This window comes from Gymnodraco acuticeps, unplaced genomic scaffold, assembly GCF_902827175.1.
Source record: "Gymnodraco acuticeps unplaced genomic scaffold, fGymAcu1.1, whole genome shotgun sequence".
In the NCBI taxonomy this organism is placed as follows: Eukaryota; Metazoa; Chordata; class Actinopteri; order Perciformes; family Bathydraconidae; genus Gymnodraco; species Gymnodraco acuticeps.
The window spans coordinates 1,615,501-1,631,658 of NW_022990685.1; the positions used below are offsets into that span (position 1 = coordinate 1,615,501).

The 16,158-nt window shown below is 46.3% G+C and overlaps 1 protein-coding gene across 2 annotated transcripts in view; it reads right to left on the reverse strand.

Annotated features, from left to right (window-relative positions):
- Window positions 1-14,397, reverse strand: part of LOC117555383 (NLR family CARD domain-containing protein 3-like) — a 36,588-nt gene extending 22,191 nt beyond the window's left edge. For both annotated transcript variants that reach the window (XM_034230277.1, XM_034230278.1), the window contains exons 1-3: window positions 14,306-14,397; window positions 13,685-13,789; window positions 12,377-12,606 (exon numbers count right to left, since the gene is read on the reverse strand). In XM_034230277.1, coding sequence (XP_034086168.1) covers window positions 12,377-12,606; window positions 13,685-13,789; window positions 14,306-14,355 — 385 coding nt within the window. In that variant the 5' untranslated portion in view covers window positions 14,356-14,397. The remainder of the gene's footprint in view (window positions 1-12,376; window positions 12,607-13,684; window positions 13,790-14,305) is intronic.
- Between the last annotated feature and the right edge of the window lie 1,761 nt (window positions 14,398-16,158).

The window sequence follows — 16,158 nt, forward strand, 5'->3', positions numbered from 1 at the left end:
TATACATCGATGAGCAGAGCCGACAGGCAGGAAGACTCGAGCACACAGCTCGCGCTTCATTATAATATGTAAACACCATGCGTGTCATGATGACACATAACAGCTCGCGGCCGCAGATTACTCTGGGTCCCAGACCCCCCCCATACCCCAAAAATATTTTATTGCAGATCTACATGAATTACACACACGATATATTTTGGATTCAAAACGGCAAATTTCGCCGAAAGGTGACAAGTTTGCATCCCTGCATTGAGTCTAGCTTTTGCAGTCGGCCTCTTAGAATGTTTATAATTTCTTTGTCTCTTAACATTCCTATAATAATTTGTTTTTCGATTGTTGGTATTGTTTTGTTCTTTATTTTTGTTGTGAGAATCACTTTGCAATTGTGTAAGTGCTATATAAATAGTTATACTAATATTATTGTTGTTACTATTATTAATAATGTTTTCTTTGTTTTCTTTATTTTCTTTATTCATCGTTGCAGAAAGCATCATGCCAGCCCACATCAAACACCTGATCAATAACTTGTGAATCTTCAGGGAGAAAAGATGAAAACACCTGTTCAAAGTTCCAGTTCCCTGTACATGGAACCATGGCCGTATCTACCATTGAGGTCACCGAGGTCCGGACCTCGGTAATATTTTCCGAGCTGTGTATATAACAAAACTTGTGAAATAATTACACTAAACGGGGTTCTTTGTAGTACTTCCATTTACTGACCATGGGGGCGCTGCATAACTACGTAGCCTCGATTAAAGCAAACAGAAGAAGACGACATGTATCAACAAACCACCGCAGCCCGGACTTGTACCGGAGCAGCGGAGGAGTGATGAGGTATCTAGAGATCTGAGTCCAGTGGGCTGCTTGTGTTTCTGTTCATCAGGACATCATATGAGCAGCAGATCCTGTGTGAACGCTCTACGTTAGTCAGTGGACGTCCGACAACATGCACACTAACTTATATTGCAGCTATAGGCTATACTTTGGTTTAAATTGCGTGAATAAACTAGCTAGAGAGCTAAAGTTAATTACATTCATCCAATGTCAGAAGGATTACCTTTTAACAAACGTTGTAATGCTTTTCTTTTATTTCAATTTGAGTAAAACATCGAAGATATAACATTGTATTGTTTTCTTTTTACACTGACTCAGATATAATGAGAAGACTACGTCAGTCAGTCGAAGCTCAGCTTTGGTGAGAGAGAGAGAGAGAGAGAGAGAGAAATATGTAATGTGTCTATAACAATAGTCTTGTGATGATGTCATAATAACATACAATTGTATAAAACACAATTTGCTTACATCTTTGTTCTCTTTTGAGAATCAAACAAAACAGATTTAAATAAAAAAAGAATGCAAACAAACAAGTGAAATGAACTAAATTGCTGAATTGCTTTTGATTCACTGGCAGGAGCGACAAGTGAAGAGGAGCAAAAAGTGAACAACGAGGGAGAGATTGAACAAAGAGAAAGCGTAGAGGACAGAGAGAGTAATGAACAGGAAGAAGACAGAGAGACTCAAGAAGATGGAAGAGAGGCTGTAGGTTAGCCGTCAGGGCCCTCTGTGAGGGCCTAAGATATTCTACAAAATAATATTTAAAAACATTAAAACAAATTATATATTTTTTAAGTTATATTTTTCATTAGTTTTACCAAAATAACTTGATTTAATTGTATTTAAAATAACATTTCCAAAGAAATAAATCCTTCGAATCTGCCTATTCAGTTTATGTTGGAATGTGAAGAGTTAAATGAAAGAAGCTCGTCTCTGCAAGTTACTGTGAAGAGAGGAGCTGTTGGACGTCCAGGCGGTCCAGCTATGAATTCACAGAGGGCCCCGCTATAGTAACTGAACGAGAGAGTAATGTCAAATGACAGTACAATTGACCAATCATATCTTCCCGCTAAATGGGTGGGTGTTATTATCGCGGACTTTATGACAAGTTCTGCCCGCTGTGAAACGTTTCTTGTTTCCATAGCAACAACAACTTCCTGTCAACAGCGTTAACTCGCCTTCAAAATAAAAGCATGCCAAATTACACTTAAGACATACAACTGCAACGAAAGTAACAAACACAATGCAATATCCTTTTCAATTTCAAAGAACACAAATAGGGTTATTTACAGGTGTTGTTTTGTGTGGTAGAGGGTCGCTTTCATTGATGCGTTTTGCACCCCGGGCCGTTGTTTTGATATTCCGCTGAAGTATACGTATACGCTGCGATGTAATAACTCGAGGGAAGGGGTGGGGGTCAGAGGGCCTAGGTATAAAAGTCACGGCTCGCCACTGATGTTGACAATGTTTTGTGATCATTTTAGCCTCTTCTGCATGTCCAGATCATTAATAGTAACAATCAACTGATTCTTATTATGTATTACACTTTCAAAATAATTGATGCTGACATTGTCAGCCCACTGACATGGTTTGAAATCGATATATTATCCAATTTGTGACCCCCCATAGGACTTAAAAAGCACCATAACTAGATCATGAAAATCCCAAAAATCTCGGGGGGTATCCCCCGAATTCCCTTAGCATGTTTGAACCTCTGTATTTAGGAAATCCTGGATACGGCCCTGCATGGAACCATGCCTGCCCTCTGTTCCACATGTCTTCAGTCAGTCCTGGACCCCATGACTCGGACACTAGTTCTACCAAGGCTCATTAGAGGTAAGCAGTGGTAGGAGAGGAGAGGAGTTATCTTTGTATTTAGGCTGCAAGTTGACAAAGGTGATCAAGTGGTGATGCTAATAATGATCCGATTAATTTGATATTGATTGTCTGCCAATACCGGATCCTGATCTGATTCTTCTATTTCCCAGATAATACAGCTGCACCATGTACACTAGCTTTATTTGTTTTTGCCATTGCAATTCACCATAAGCAATTGTTGACTGTAACGTCTATGCCATTGCCAACCGACTGTAATTTGAAATGTATTTTACCATACTTCAACGGTCAAGTTCTGGCAAACACAGCAGCCTAAATGTTAATGTAAATGTCAAGTTTTCTTTTTACAGTGTACTTTTATCTGTACATTTCTTTTCAGTTTGCTTCAAGAAGTGGCTTCAGCAGAAAGAAATGCAGGCCAGATTGGGAAAGGCTGGACGCTACACAACGGGAAACATTATGGACATGAACAAGGAAAAACAAAAAACACTTTATTTGTTGCCTTTTTCTTATCACACATAGTGTTACTGTTTTTGTTACCATTTCAATATTGAATTCTATTTATTACTTTTATTTTAAATCAAATGCACCTGTTTTAGATAATATATTTATTTTGATGTGTAGGTCGATTTGCAGGTTATTTGTCCATCCATCCATCCATCTTCTCCCGCTTATCCGTGGTCGGGTCGCGGGGATAGCAGTTCCAGCAGAGAGCCCCGAACTTTCTTTTCCCTGGCCACATCAACCAGCTCTGACTGGGGGATCCCAAGGCGCTCCCAGGCCAGCGAAGAGATATAATCCCTCCACCTGGTCCTAGGTCTACCCCTTGGTCTCTTCCCAGCTGGATGTACCTGGAACACCTCCCTAGGGAGGCGCCCAGGTGGCATCCTAACTAGGTGCCCGAACCACCTCAACTGGCTCCTTTCGACGCGAAGGAGCAGCGGTTCAACTCTGAGTCCCTCCCGGATGACTGAACTTCTCACCTTATCCCTAAGGGAGACACTAGCCACCCTGCGGAGAAAACCCATCTCGGCCGCTTGTATCCGCGATCTCGTTCTTTCGGTCATGACCGAGATACTTGAACACCTTCACTTGGGGTAAGGACTCATTCCCTACTTGGAGTGGACAGTCCATCGGTTTCCTGCTGAGAACCATGGCCTCAGATTTGGAGGTGCTGATCCTCATCCCAGCTGCTTCACACTCGGTTGCGAACCGATCCAGTGAGTGCTGAAGGTCGCAGACCGATGAAGCCATTAGAACCACATCATCTGCAAAAAGCTGTGGTGCAATCCTTAGTCCACCAAACTGCAGACCCCCTCCCCCATGACTACGCCTCGAAATCCGATCCATGTATATTACAAACAGGATTGGTGACAAAGCGCAGCCCTGGCGGAGGCCAACCCTCACCGGAAATGGGTCCGACTTACTGCCGAGGACCCGGACACAGCTCTCGCTTTGGGAGTACAGAGATTGGATGGCCCTGAGTACAGACCCCCTCACCCCATACTCCCGCAGCACCTCCCACAGTAACTCCCTGGGAACTCGGTCATACGCCTTCTCCAAGTCTACCAAACACATGTAGACCGGATAAGCGTACTCCCAGGCCCCCTCCAGGATCCTTGCGAGAGTAAAAAGCTGATCCGTCGTTCCACGACCAGGACGGAATCCGCATTGTTCCTCCTCAATCTGAGGTTCGACAATCGGCCTGACTCTCCTTTCGAGTACCTTAGAGTAACTTTCCCGGGGAGGCTGAGTAGTGTGATGCCTCTGTAATTGGCACACACCCTCTGATCCCCCTTTTGGAAAAGGGGAACCACCACCCCGGTCTGCCACTCCTTCGGTACTGTTTCCGACTTCCACGCAACGTTGATGAGACGTGTCAACCATGACAGTCCCTCAACACCCAGAGCCTTCAGCATTTCTGGGCGGATCTCATCCACCCCCAGGGCTTTGGCACTGTGGAGTTGATTGACAACCTCAGTGACCTCCCCCCGGGAGATTGGTGTTGATCCCCCGTCATACTCCAGCTCTGCCTCTAACATAGAGGGTGGAGTTGTCGGGTTCAGGAGTTCCTCAAAGTGTTCCTTCCAACGCCCTAACACTCCATCAGTTGAGGTCAACAACGTCCCATCCTTACTGTACACAGCTTGGATTGTCCCCTGCTTCCCCCTCCTGAGGTGTCGGACAGTTTTCCAGAACAACTTTGGTGCCGCCCGAAAGTCCTTTTCCATGTCTTCTCCGAACTTCTCCCACACCCGCTGCTTTGCCTCGGCCATGGCTGAGGCTGCTGCCCTTCAGGCCTGTCGGTACCTTGCAACTGCCTCGGGAGTCCCCCGGGATAACAAATCCCTGAAGGCCTCCTTCTTCACCGGTGTCCACAGGAGGTTCGAGGGTTACCGCCCCTTAATAATAATAATAATAATAATAGCTTCGATTTCTATAGCGCCTTTCAGGGGACCCAAGGTCGCTTCACAAGTAATAGTGCAAAGACAAACATAACAAAACAAAAGACAGACAAACAGAACAACAGATCGATTTAGGGGCCGAAAGCCTTGGCAAACAGATGGGACTTGAGGGCCCTTTTGAAGGCTTCAAGTGTGGGGATGTTGCGTATCTCCGCAGGGAGAGCGTTCCAGAGGGTGGGGGCTGCCACACTGAAGGCTCTGTCCCCGTAGGTTCGCAGTTTGGTGCGGGGGGTGGTAAGCAGGCCAGAGTCTGAGGACCGCAGGTTCCGGGGTGGGGCATGTGGGTGAAGGATGTCCGATAGGTACTGGGGGGCAAGGGCATGGAGGGATTTGTAGGTAAGGAGGAGGATTTTGTAGGATATGCGGGACTTGACCGGCAACCAGTGTAGGTGGATGAGGGTGGGAGTGATGTGCTGCCACGGTTTTGTGTGCGTGAGTACCCTAGCAGCACAGTTTTGGACATACTGGAGCCTGTCCAGGGTTTTGTTGGGAACCCCGAACAGGACACCATTGCAGTAGTCCAAGCGGGTGGTGACAAATGCATGGACTAGGGTTTCGGCAACCGACTCCGAGAGTGACGGTCGGAGTCTGGCAATGTTCCTCAGGTGATAAAAGGCCGATTTGGTCACAGATTTAACGTGGGAATGGAAGGAAAGGATGGAGTCGAGGATGACACCCAGGTTGCGGGCTTCAGGAGACGGGGAGATGGAGCAGCCGTCAACCTCAAGGACGAAGTCACCAACCTTCTGGAGCAGGGCCTTGGGTGCCACAACCATGAGCTCTGTTTTCATGCTGTTTAGTTTCAGATAGTTGCATGACATCCATGCTTTGATGTCATGCAGGCAGTTGATGAGAGACTGAGGGGGGAGCTGGGAGGATGGAGTGGTGCTGAGATACAATTGGGTATCATCAGCGTAGCAGTGGAAGTTGAGTCCATGATGTCGGATGATCTGGCCGAGGGGGAGCATGTAAATGGTGAACAGGAGGGGGCCAAGCACAGAGCCCTGTGGTACACCGTGGTGGACTGGGGCCGGGGCTGAGTTTGAGCCACTGATGGAGACAAACTGTTTCCTGTTGTGGAGGTAGGATGTCAACCAGGACAGCGCTGTGCCAGTGACACCTAGGAGGTCTGAGAGGCGGGTGAGGAGGATGATGTGAGAGATGGTGTCAAATGCTGCAGAGAGGTCCAGGAGGATGAGGATGCTGAGGCGGCCAGAGTCAGCAGCAATGAGGAGATCGTTGGTGATCTTGATGAGGGCGGTCTCAGTGCTGTGTTGCTGTCTGAAGCCGGATTGGAAGGGCTCATAGAGCTCATTGTTGGACAGGTACTGATGGAGTTGGCCGGCGACCACTCTTTCCAGAGTTTTGCTGAGGAAGGGAAGGTTGGAGATCGGCCGGTGGTTCTGGAGGTCGTCGGGGTCCAGGCCAGGTTTTTTGAGTATGGGGGTGACTGAGGCCAGTTTGAAGCTGGTGGGGACTATACCAGGAGCCAGAGAAGCGTTGATGATGACCACCATGTAGGGACAGAGGGTGGGTAGGCAGTCCTTGACCAGGGCTGTGGGCATGGGGTCCAGGGAGCAGGTGGAGGTCTTGGCCGAGCTGACCAGTTTGGCCACTTGGAGAGCATCCACAGGGGAGAAGGAGGAGAGGTTGGAGTGGGAGAGGCGCGGCGCTTGGGGTGCATTACCAGGTGGCTGAGGTGCAGGTAGGGGGGAAGGGCCAGTCACCAGGAGCTGCTGATGGATGGCCTCGACTTTCGCCTGGAAGAAGTCAAGGAATTTGGAGCACAGATCGGGAGCCCCTGAGGGCTGAGGGGCGTCAGGGGGCCGTAGTAGGCGGTTGATGGTGGAGAACAGTCTTCTGGGGTTGCTTTGCTGAGCACCAATGAGATGGGAGTAGTAGTGAGTCTTGGCATGGGAGAGAGCTTCCTTATATGTTTTGATATGCTCACGAAAGGCCAGGAGGTGGACTGTGAGGCCAGTTTTTTTGGAGAGCCTCTCCAGCTGGCGACCAGAGGCCTTCAAACGGCGGAGTTCAGTGGTGAACCAGGGCGCAGGGCGGGTGAAGGAAACAGTCTGGGTTTTAATGGGGGCGAGAGAGTTGAAACTGAGGGATAGGGCAGTGTTGTAGTGGGCTACCAGGCCGTCCACGGTGGAGTCGGAGGGACCCGAGGCCATGTGGGTAGCTATCAGGTCGGATAGGGCCGGTGCACTCACAGTCTTAATGTTCCTAAACATGATGGTGCGTTTAGGATGCTGCCTGGGCAGGGAGACCGGAACAGTGAAGAAGATGGCGTGGTGGTCAGATACAGCCAGGTCGAGGCGCTGTAGGTCGGGTGGCGGGGAACCGGTAGAGCACACCAGATCCAGCGTGTGGCCTTTGATGTGGGTGGGGCCCTGGACATGTTGCTTGATGTTGAAGCAGTCCAAAAGTGAGAGGAATTCAGCAGCGAATGTGCAGTTACTCAAGTCCACGTGGATGTTAAAATCACCGAGCAGGAGAGTTGATGGAGACATGGAGCAGAGAGAGGTGAGTAACTCAGACAGCTCAGACAGGAAGGTAGTGGAAGCTTTAGGTGGGCGGTAAATGAGGGCAACCTGGAGCGGAGCAGACCCAGCCAGTTTGAAGACAACACACTCCAATGAGGTGGTAGTAGGTACTGGGAGTTCTTTAACCAGGATGCCGGCTTGGTGGATAACAGCCAATCCACCGCCACGACCCAGGGAGCGGGGCTTCTGGATGTACAGATAGCCTGGGGGTGTAGCTTGATTGAGTGTCACAAAATCCTGCTGATTTTGCCATGTCTCTGTTAAGCATAGGATGTCAATGCTTCTGTCAGTGATAATGTCGTGGATGAGTAGGGCTTTGTTGTTGAGGGAGCGGGTATTCTGCAGCATAAAAGTCACATAGTTGTTCATAGCTGCTGGGGGGAACAGGGAGGGAGAAACCAGCACACTGTCAGCACAGGCCAGGGACCTCAGGTAGATAGAGCGAACGGGAGGTTTGGTCGGATGACGTCGTTTGTTGTGATGACGACATCGCCGTGCGACAGACCGTCTGCCAGAAACAACCGCGGGGATAGGAGTTTCGGAGTAGAAAAACTTGTATCTGGATGCCCGGTGTATGTAGCGGGGACGACGCAGAAGCCCAAGGGATTTGATAACGGTAAGGCAGTCGGGGATAGTGTGGTAGGAAAAGTTACGAAGTTCCAGCGAGGAGTATTGGAGCAGCATCACAAGAAGAGCAGCGAGCCAGCTAGCAGCTAGCACCATTAGCCCTGCAGAAACCGGACCTCGAACCTCAGCAGCGGTGATGGAAAACAGCCCAGTTGGAATGGCCGGACTGAGGGAGGGTTCGTGGATAGTCCTGGGAGTGTGGCAGAGAGGAGCCCAGTCGGAGAATTCCGGAACGAGGACGACACTGATAGTAGAGCGTGATGGTGAGCTCGTTTTGCTAATAGCAGGATGGGAGAGGCTAAGAGCTAAACAGCAGCCAAACATAGTCGGCTGAGCAACGGAGATGGCAGAAACACAAAACCAGAGGAGAACAATATTTCTCCTGTGTATTGGAATTCAATAGATTGATAGTATGGAGTGGTAGACACGAAGTAAGCGTCGGCATGAAGAGCGGCGAAAAACACGCCAGCGTCCCCTCGTTTCCGATCAGTATGTAGTGTCTCTACTTTAAAGAGTCCTCTCCTGCTGATGTTCAGGAGGCACCTAAGACCTTGAGACCACAGCTCCCCGCTTCGGCAATAGAGGCTTTGAACACCGACCACTCTGGTTCAATGTCCCCAACCTCCACAGGAATGCCCGAAAAGCTCCGCCGGAGGTGTGAGTTGAAGGCCTCCCGAACTTGGGCCTCCTCCAGACGTTCCCAGTTCCCCCGAACTACACGTTTGGGCTTACCAGGTCTATCCAGAGGCTTCCCCCGCCACTCGACCCAACTCACCACCAGATGGTGATCAGTTGACAACTCCGCGCCTCTCTTTACCCGAGTGTCCAAAACATACGGCCTCAGGTCCGATGATACGATAATGAAATCGATCATGGACCTTCTGCCTAGGGTGCTCTTGTACCACGTACACTTATGAGCATCCTTATGTTCGTACATGGTGTTTGCTATGGCCAATCCATGACTAGCACAGAAGTCCAGTAACAAACCACCACTCCGGTTCAGATCAGGGGGGCCGTTCCTCCCAATCACGCCCCTCCAAGTGTCTCCATCATTGCCCACATCTGCGTTGAAGTCTCCCAGCAAGATTAAAGAGTCACCTTCAGGAGCCCCATACAGGATTCTTTCCAGGGTCTCCAAGAAGGCCGTATACTCCGAACTGCTGTTTGGTGCATAAGCACACACAACAGTTAGAGTTTTCCCCCCCATAACCTGCAGGCGTAGGGAGGCGACCCTCTCGTCCACTGGGGTAAACTCCAACAACGAAGCACGCAACCGGGGACTTGTGGAGTTATTATTATTTATTTGCTATTTATTGAGAATCTCTATGAATTATAGTCAAATGTATATACCAGTCTCTGTTCTGTTGCCTGAGCCAAGTGTACCTGCTACATTACGATTTATTATTATTGATTTACTATTTATTGAGAATCTCTATGAATTAAAGTCAAATGTATATACCAGTCTGTGTTCTGTTGCCGCACCGGATCTCCGCCAAATCCAGGATCATCACCCCCATGTTCACTGCCGTCTGTATCTCTACCGCTACTTGAATACTGTGGCTCAAACTAGTATGGTTCCACCACGTTAGACTCGCCCGTATGATCTGATTCCACCACACCGGCATCCTCTTCCATAAAATCCTCCTCTTCTTGAAAGTGCACCGAGTCTATTGACGACTCACTCTCACTCGATTCTGTCAAAATATCCGAGCCAGAGTCCGACATCAGCCATATAGTTTGTTCATTATTCAAGTGTTCTACTCGTGACGTGTGTGACGTCACAACCGGCGAAAGCTGTTTTGTTCAGAGCGGTCGTGTAACATCGAGCATGGATAGTTGTAATAAATCAAGATTTATAAATACAGCGGGCATATTGTCATTAATGACAAATGATTTCCCATTAATAATAGTTTATATTATCGTAATAAGAACAGAATTGTTCTTCATTTCGTAAGCTCTTTAAGAAAGAACATGTCAAGCTATGTGCTGTATCAGAAACAATGCACTGTGTGTTTTGGGAGTAATATGGTCTGTGTTTACAGCAAGCTAACACTCAGAGCTAACGCTTGAAGAGAATTAAATTAACATATTATAGCAGGAAGTTTAATACAGTGTAATTTTTGGTATATTCATTTTAATGTCCCCTGATATATAAGAAGTGTGTTTTTATATATTCATGTGTGTACTTAATTACTTTGTATGTAATAGTAGCAGTTTATATGAACAAGAAGCTGGAAAGATGAGAAGTGAAAACTTTCCTGTCATGAGAAGTGCAGAGAGGAAATACCCTTATATAGACATATGCTATAGGCAGCAGATAGAAGGGTGTGTGTGTGTGTGTGTGTGTTGCAGTAAGCCATGGTCTGTATAATAACTGCTCAATTATACTGGTGCTTGTGTTTTTATTGATTTCTTTCTGTTTCATTCTTTCATGTTGTGAGTACTAAATTGCCACAACTTTGTGCAGTCGTTGGCTTAAATACTTATGTGAAATAAGGAGCAGGTTGGCATGACAGGAGACTAAAAAGATGTGGGGAGAGGATACATTCTTATCTAAACACAGAATGCCAAGTAGCTAGAACGATACATGTCTAAAATATATGTGTGTGTTTAATTACTTTGTATCAATAATAATAGGGAGTTGGAAAAATGAGGAGTAAAACCATTATTTAAAGTAAGATGTGAGCAGGGGAATGCCCTTATTTGAAGATAGCTCAGATCTCTGAAATGAGTGTGCGTTCTCTGTATATGTTATGTGGGTTCGTGCAGGACACCCAATGTGTCTGTGTTACCTTAAATGGTAAAATAAGGTAAATGAGTGTGCGTGACACAACCTAAGGGAAAATGAGGGTGCGTGACACCTCCTAAGGAAGAATGAGTGTGCGTTCTCTATAGAAGCTGATATTCTACTATTTTACTGCTTGAGAGCAGAGGTAATGTTTTCCTCGTTATTATTGATATTAAAGTAGTACATATATTGTTTGTATTAGTCAACTATAACAAAAGTATGTGAAACTGTGTGTACATTGAACTAAGGGGAGAGGGGGGCCACAGAGAGGGAAGTCTCTGCAAAATGTGCGGGTGTGTGAAAGTACACCCAATGCGTCTGTTTTACCTTAAATGGTAAAAGACTCTTGTTTCTGTGAGTCCTCTGCTGGCTCGTCGCTTTTATATCAACCAATGAATGGACTCTATGGGAGGAGAATCCAGCACACCTCCTCCCCGTTCTTTTTGCATATAAGCAGGTTGTGTCTTTAGATCGCTCTCTCTTCTCCTGCTGGAATCTGAACAGCACGCGAACCAGGGCAGGAATACTCCTTATTGTATTGTATTGCATTGTATTTTTACCTTTTATAATTAAAACAGATTATTGTTTAACTGGTATCCTGGTGTCTTCTGATTTCCTTCCTGTTTATGATTTTAAGCAGGCTCGCCAAAACGACACGCGGAGCCGATGGTGGGTTGTAAAAACCTCTCAGCTACAACACGCTGTACTGGAGAGAATATGTGTAACGTGATGTCCTTGCGGTAAACCCTGCGAGAGAGAAACGTTTGAGCTCCATACTGTTTCAGAAATAATGCTTGAAATGGTTTGGAGCACAATATAACATTTAATCACCGCAGCGTTTAGCTGAGCTTCTCCCGGTAGAAAACTCTTTCCAGCAGAGGGAAAGCTGCATGACGCTACAAAGGGGCGTGGGTAGCAGCAGAGTTCCATTTAAAGCAGAATCAGCCTTTTTGGAACAGGGCTGGAATAGAGGGGTATGAACAGTATGGCATGGCTACAATGGGTGATCTGTTTGGTATTTTAAGCAAAAAACTTCACAGACATGTTTTGTATAGGTGTGGCCCTACAATATATTTTTCCAATATAGCATGATAGGTCCCCTTTAAGATCTGTCCAGTGTTTCTACAAAGGAAAACACTGCTGTCTGTTTTAAAACAATTCAAAAAACAATGCCTGTTAGAAGATCAGAGGACACACTGAGCCCATGAGAGTTCATACAAGAGTAGAGACCCAGCGCCTCGACGGCTTAAAGATGCTGCATGTGTTCGGCCTCTTACTTCGTACAGAGCTGGTCTGACTGGCTATCTGCAGTCCAGTTCTGGATCTTTCTCCACACTGGGGACAGGAGGAGTCTCCTGATGGAGGTCGCTGCTCCCAGTATGAGGTGATGCACTGTCTGCAGAACCAGTGTCCACAGCTGGTAGAGACTGGATCCTTCAGGACATCGTGACACAGAGCACAGCAGGACAGCTGCTCCTCCACAGGAGCATGACTCTTCCTCTTCCCTCTGTGGAGATGAACACATCCTTTATAGCACTTTACTTTAGAGGAGCTGATTCTTGCCAATGGTACAACAAGGTGGACAATTCTAGTTTAAAATATAAAAAAGGTCTATATCTGTATATAATATATATTCGCGATCAGGTAGATAGTTTAAGCTTCACAATATTATACAAAGCATCCTGTCTGGATTCATCATCCAGAGGAGCACATGGTCACTGTATCTACTAAGACACAGACATTTGTATTAACCTGGTGCACTATAGCATTATAAACAAAATTCACATAGAATTTGCTGTGAATCAATTGCAATAAACATATGGAAAGGATACAGCAATAACAACAATAACGAGGCGAGAGCAGGGAATGGAGGGCAGGCACGTGTCTGAGGACCACAGACTCCGATAAGGGGTGTAGGGATGGAGGAGGTCTGCTAAGTACTGGGGGGCGAGGGCATGGAGAGACTTGTAAGTGAGGAGGAGTGTTTTGTACTGAATCCGGGACTTGACCGGCAGCAAGTGTAGGTGGATGAGGGTGGGGGTGATATGTTGCCAGGGCTTGGTGCGGGTGAGAAGCCTGGTGGCAGAGTTCTGGACGTATTGGAGCCTCTCCAGGGCTTTACTGGGAACCCCGGACAGGACTCCATTGCAATAGTCGAGGCGGGAGGTGATGAAAGCATGTATTAATGTTTCTGCCACAGAGTCGGAGAGTGAAGGCCGGAGTCTGGAAATGTTTGAGGTGGTAGAAAGCCGATTTGGTGACAGATTTGATGTGCGCCTGGAAGGAGAGGGTGGTGTCCAGGGCCATTTAAATGTTTACAACATCCTCCAAATTATTGAACACAACCTCTGCTAAAAAAAACTAAAATCACAGACCATTCATTTCGCCTTTCTTTCATGCTGTTCAAAGAAAAAGCAACCTCTTAATCCAGATATCTTTCTGTTTTATTTTCAATGTTTTTATGTTATCAAATGGTCTTGCGGACCGTATACGGCCCGAAGGCTCCCCACCCCTGGTTTAAATGATCAGATTATATCAAAACTGAATCCTCTTCAGGTCAGTTTACAGTAGAAACAGACTCTTACTTTATGTTTGAGGGTCCAGGTTCATTACTGAAGATGGGAGGTTGAAACATAGACCAGTCACTCTTCAGAGACAGACAGCTTGGGACTGGAGACTCTGCTCTCTGTCTGTGGAAACGACATGTTTTATACATCATTAGTTCATTCAGAGAGACGCCTTTCTGTTTTAGCATTGTGCTTGTGAAAGGTTTTACATGTTTGTATTTTATTTGCTGAACCTAACACAAAGTCCAACATGTAGAGTGTGAGGATGACTTCACTACTATATTATGTATCATCTCTGATGATGCCAGGGAGCAAGAGTTCAATTACACTTTGTTACTGTACTCTGAGTTTCTTTACTGAGATCATTAAAAAGAAGTTTAGATTTTAGCCGTGTTTCTTATTTATTTTAGTCTTTCAGTTTTATTTTGAATTGTCTTTGTTGTTGTATGTATTTTTGTTATCTGTTCCCTCTAGCTTAATTAGAGGGTTGTGATATGTATGTTACTTTGAGGTATTGTATTCCCTGTAAAACCTGAAAAAAACGTTTAATTATAACAAAAAAAGAAGAAGTTTAGATTATCATTTAACATAACAACTGAATCCTCTTCAGGTCAGTTTACAGCAGAAACAGACTCTTACTTTGTGTCTGAGGGTCCAGGTTCATTACTGAAGACTGGAGGTTGAAACATAGACCGGTCACTCTTCAGAGACAGACAGCTTGGGACTGGAGACTCTGCTCTCTGTCTGTGGAAACAACATGTTTTATACATCCAGGGCCGGTTCTAGCCAATTTAATGCCCTAGGCAAAATGTTAGCCCCCCCCCCCCCCCCCCCAGCCAGAGAATCGTACAGTAGAAAAGATAAATATCAATAGAGTATCCAAGGAATACACAGTATATAAAGACTAAATGAAAAATCTCTACAAAAGAAAAATACACCACAAAAACAGAAACATATTGACATAGGTATATACATCAAAAAGGCTTCATATGTATTCAGTATTGTATTAACATGTTTGATTTGGGGGGTGGACATCACATCCTCTAGGGGGGTCCGGGGGTATGCTCCCCGGGAAGATTTGTTTGAACATTTTAAAGTAAAATGCTTCAATCTGGTGCAAAGAAAGGCAAAATGAATGGGCTGTGATTTTAGTTTTTTTTAGCAGCAGTTCAGTTGAATAATGTGTACAGCCCTAGGAGGATGTTGTAAAAATTGAAATGGCCATTGAGAGGAAAAAGGTTCCCTACCCCTGCTTTAGTTGAAAGCCCAGTGGCGATCTGCTCATCTGTCATCGAAAATAATATGCTACAATACAGTACAACTACTCCTGGGTCTCTGCGTGTCATACAAGCTCGGCTCTCTGTGTGTAGCACGAGCGCATTGTGTGTGAGTGAGCAAGAGAAAGAGAGAGAGTGCACCGGTACCGGGGATTGTTGCTGTTAGCATCTGGTTAGCTAGCTATGCTAACGGATATAAGGAGCTTTTTCTGCAACCAGGTGGAGGACAGCTCAAATAACCTCAGCTCCGTGAGGTAAAGGCACACCTTTATTTGAGTGCTAATAGAACCATCCTTCGGGCAGCTGAGCGGAAATGGTGGAAATCCAAACACCATCTCCTCTTTCTCTGCTTCGATCTCTCAGGCAAAAAGTACTTTCTTTCAAGATAAGATCCAATCTTCCTATTCCAATCCCAAAAAACTATTTTCCATCTTTTCCACCCTCTTAGAACCCCCCAAAGCCCCTTCCCCCTCCTCCCTTCTGTCAAGCGACTTTGTTAACTACTTTGAAAAAAAGGTTGATGATATTCGCTCTTCTTTTTCTGACTCACCTTTACTCACTGCTGGGTCACCAGACTCACAGTTCACCGTCACACTGACCTCCTTTTCCCCTCTCTCTCCAAGTGAGGTTCTTACCCTCATTACCTCCTACCACCTGTCCTCTGGACCCTATCCCCTCAAAGCTCCTTCAGACTATCGCTCCTGATATTGTACCGTTTCTCACCCATTTCATCAACACTTCTCTAACTTCTGGTCACTTTCCAAACACTCTCAAGAAGGCAAGAGTAAACCCTCTCCTAAAGAACCCACTCTCAACCCGTCCGATGTTATAAACTACAGGCCTGTCTCTCTCCTCCCGTTCCTTTCTAAAACAAGGCTCCAAGTCCGACCCTTGTCAATTAACTACAGGGGTCCCTCAAGGCTCTGTTCTTGGTCCCCTCCTCTTCTCCCTGTACACAAACTCGCTCGGATCTGTCATTAGCCCGCATGGTTTTTCATACTACTGCTATGCTGACGACACCCAATTAATTCTGTCCTTTCCCCGCTCAGAGACCCAGGTCGTCGCACGCATCTCTGCTTCTCTAGCGGACATCTCTCCGTGGATGTCTGCTCACCACCTCAAGCTCAACCTTGACAAGACTGAACTGCTTTTCCTTCGGGGAAAGATTGTCTACTCTGACTTAACAATCAGCAAAGGCACCTCTGTTGTTTCCCC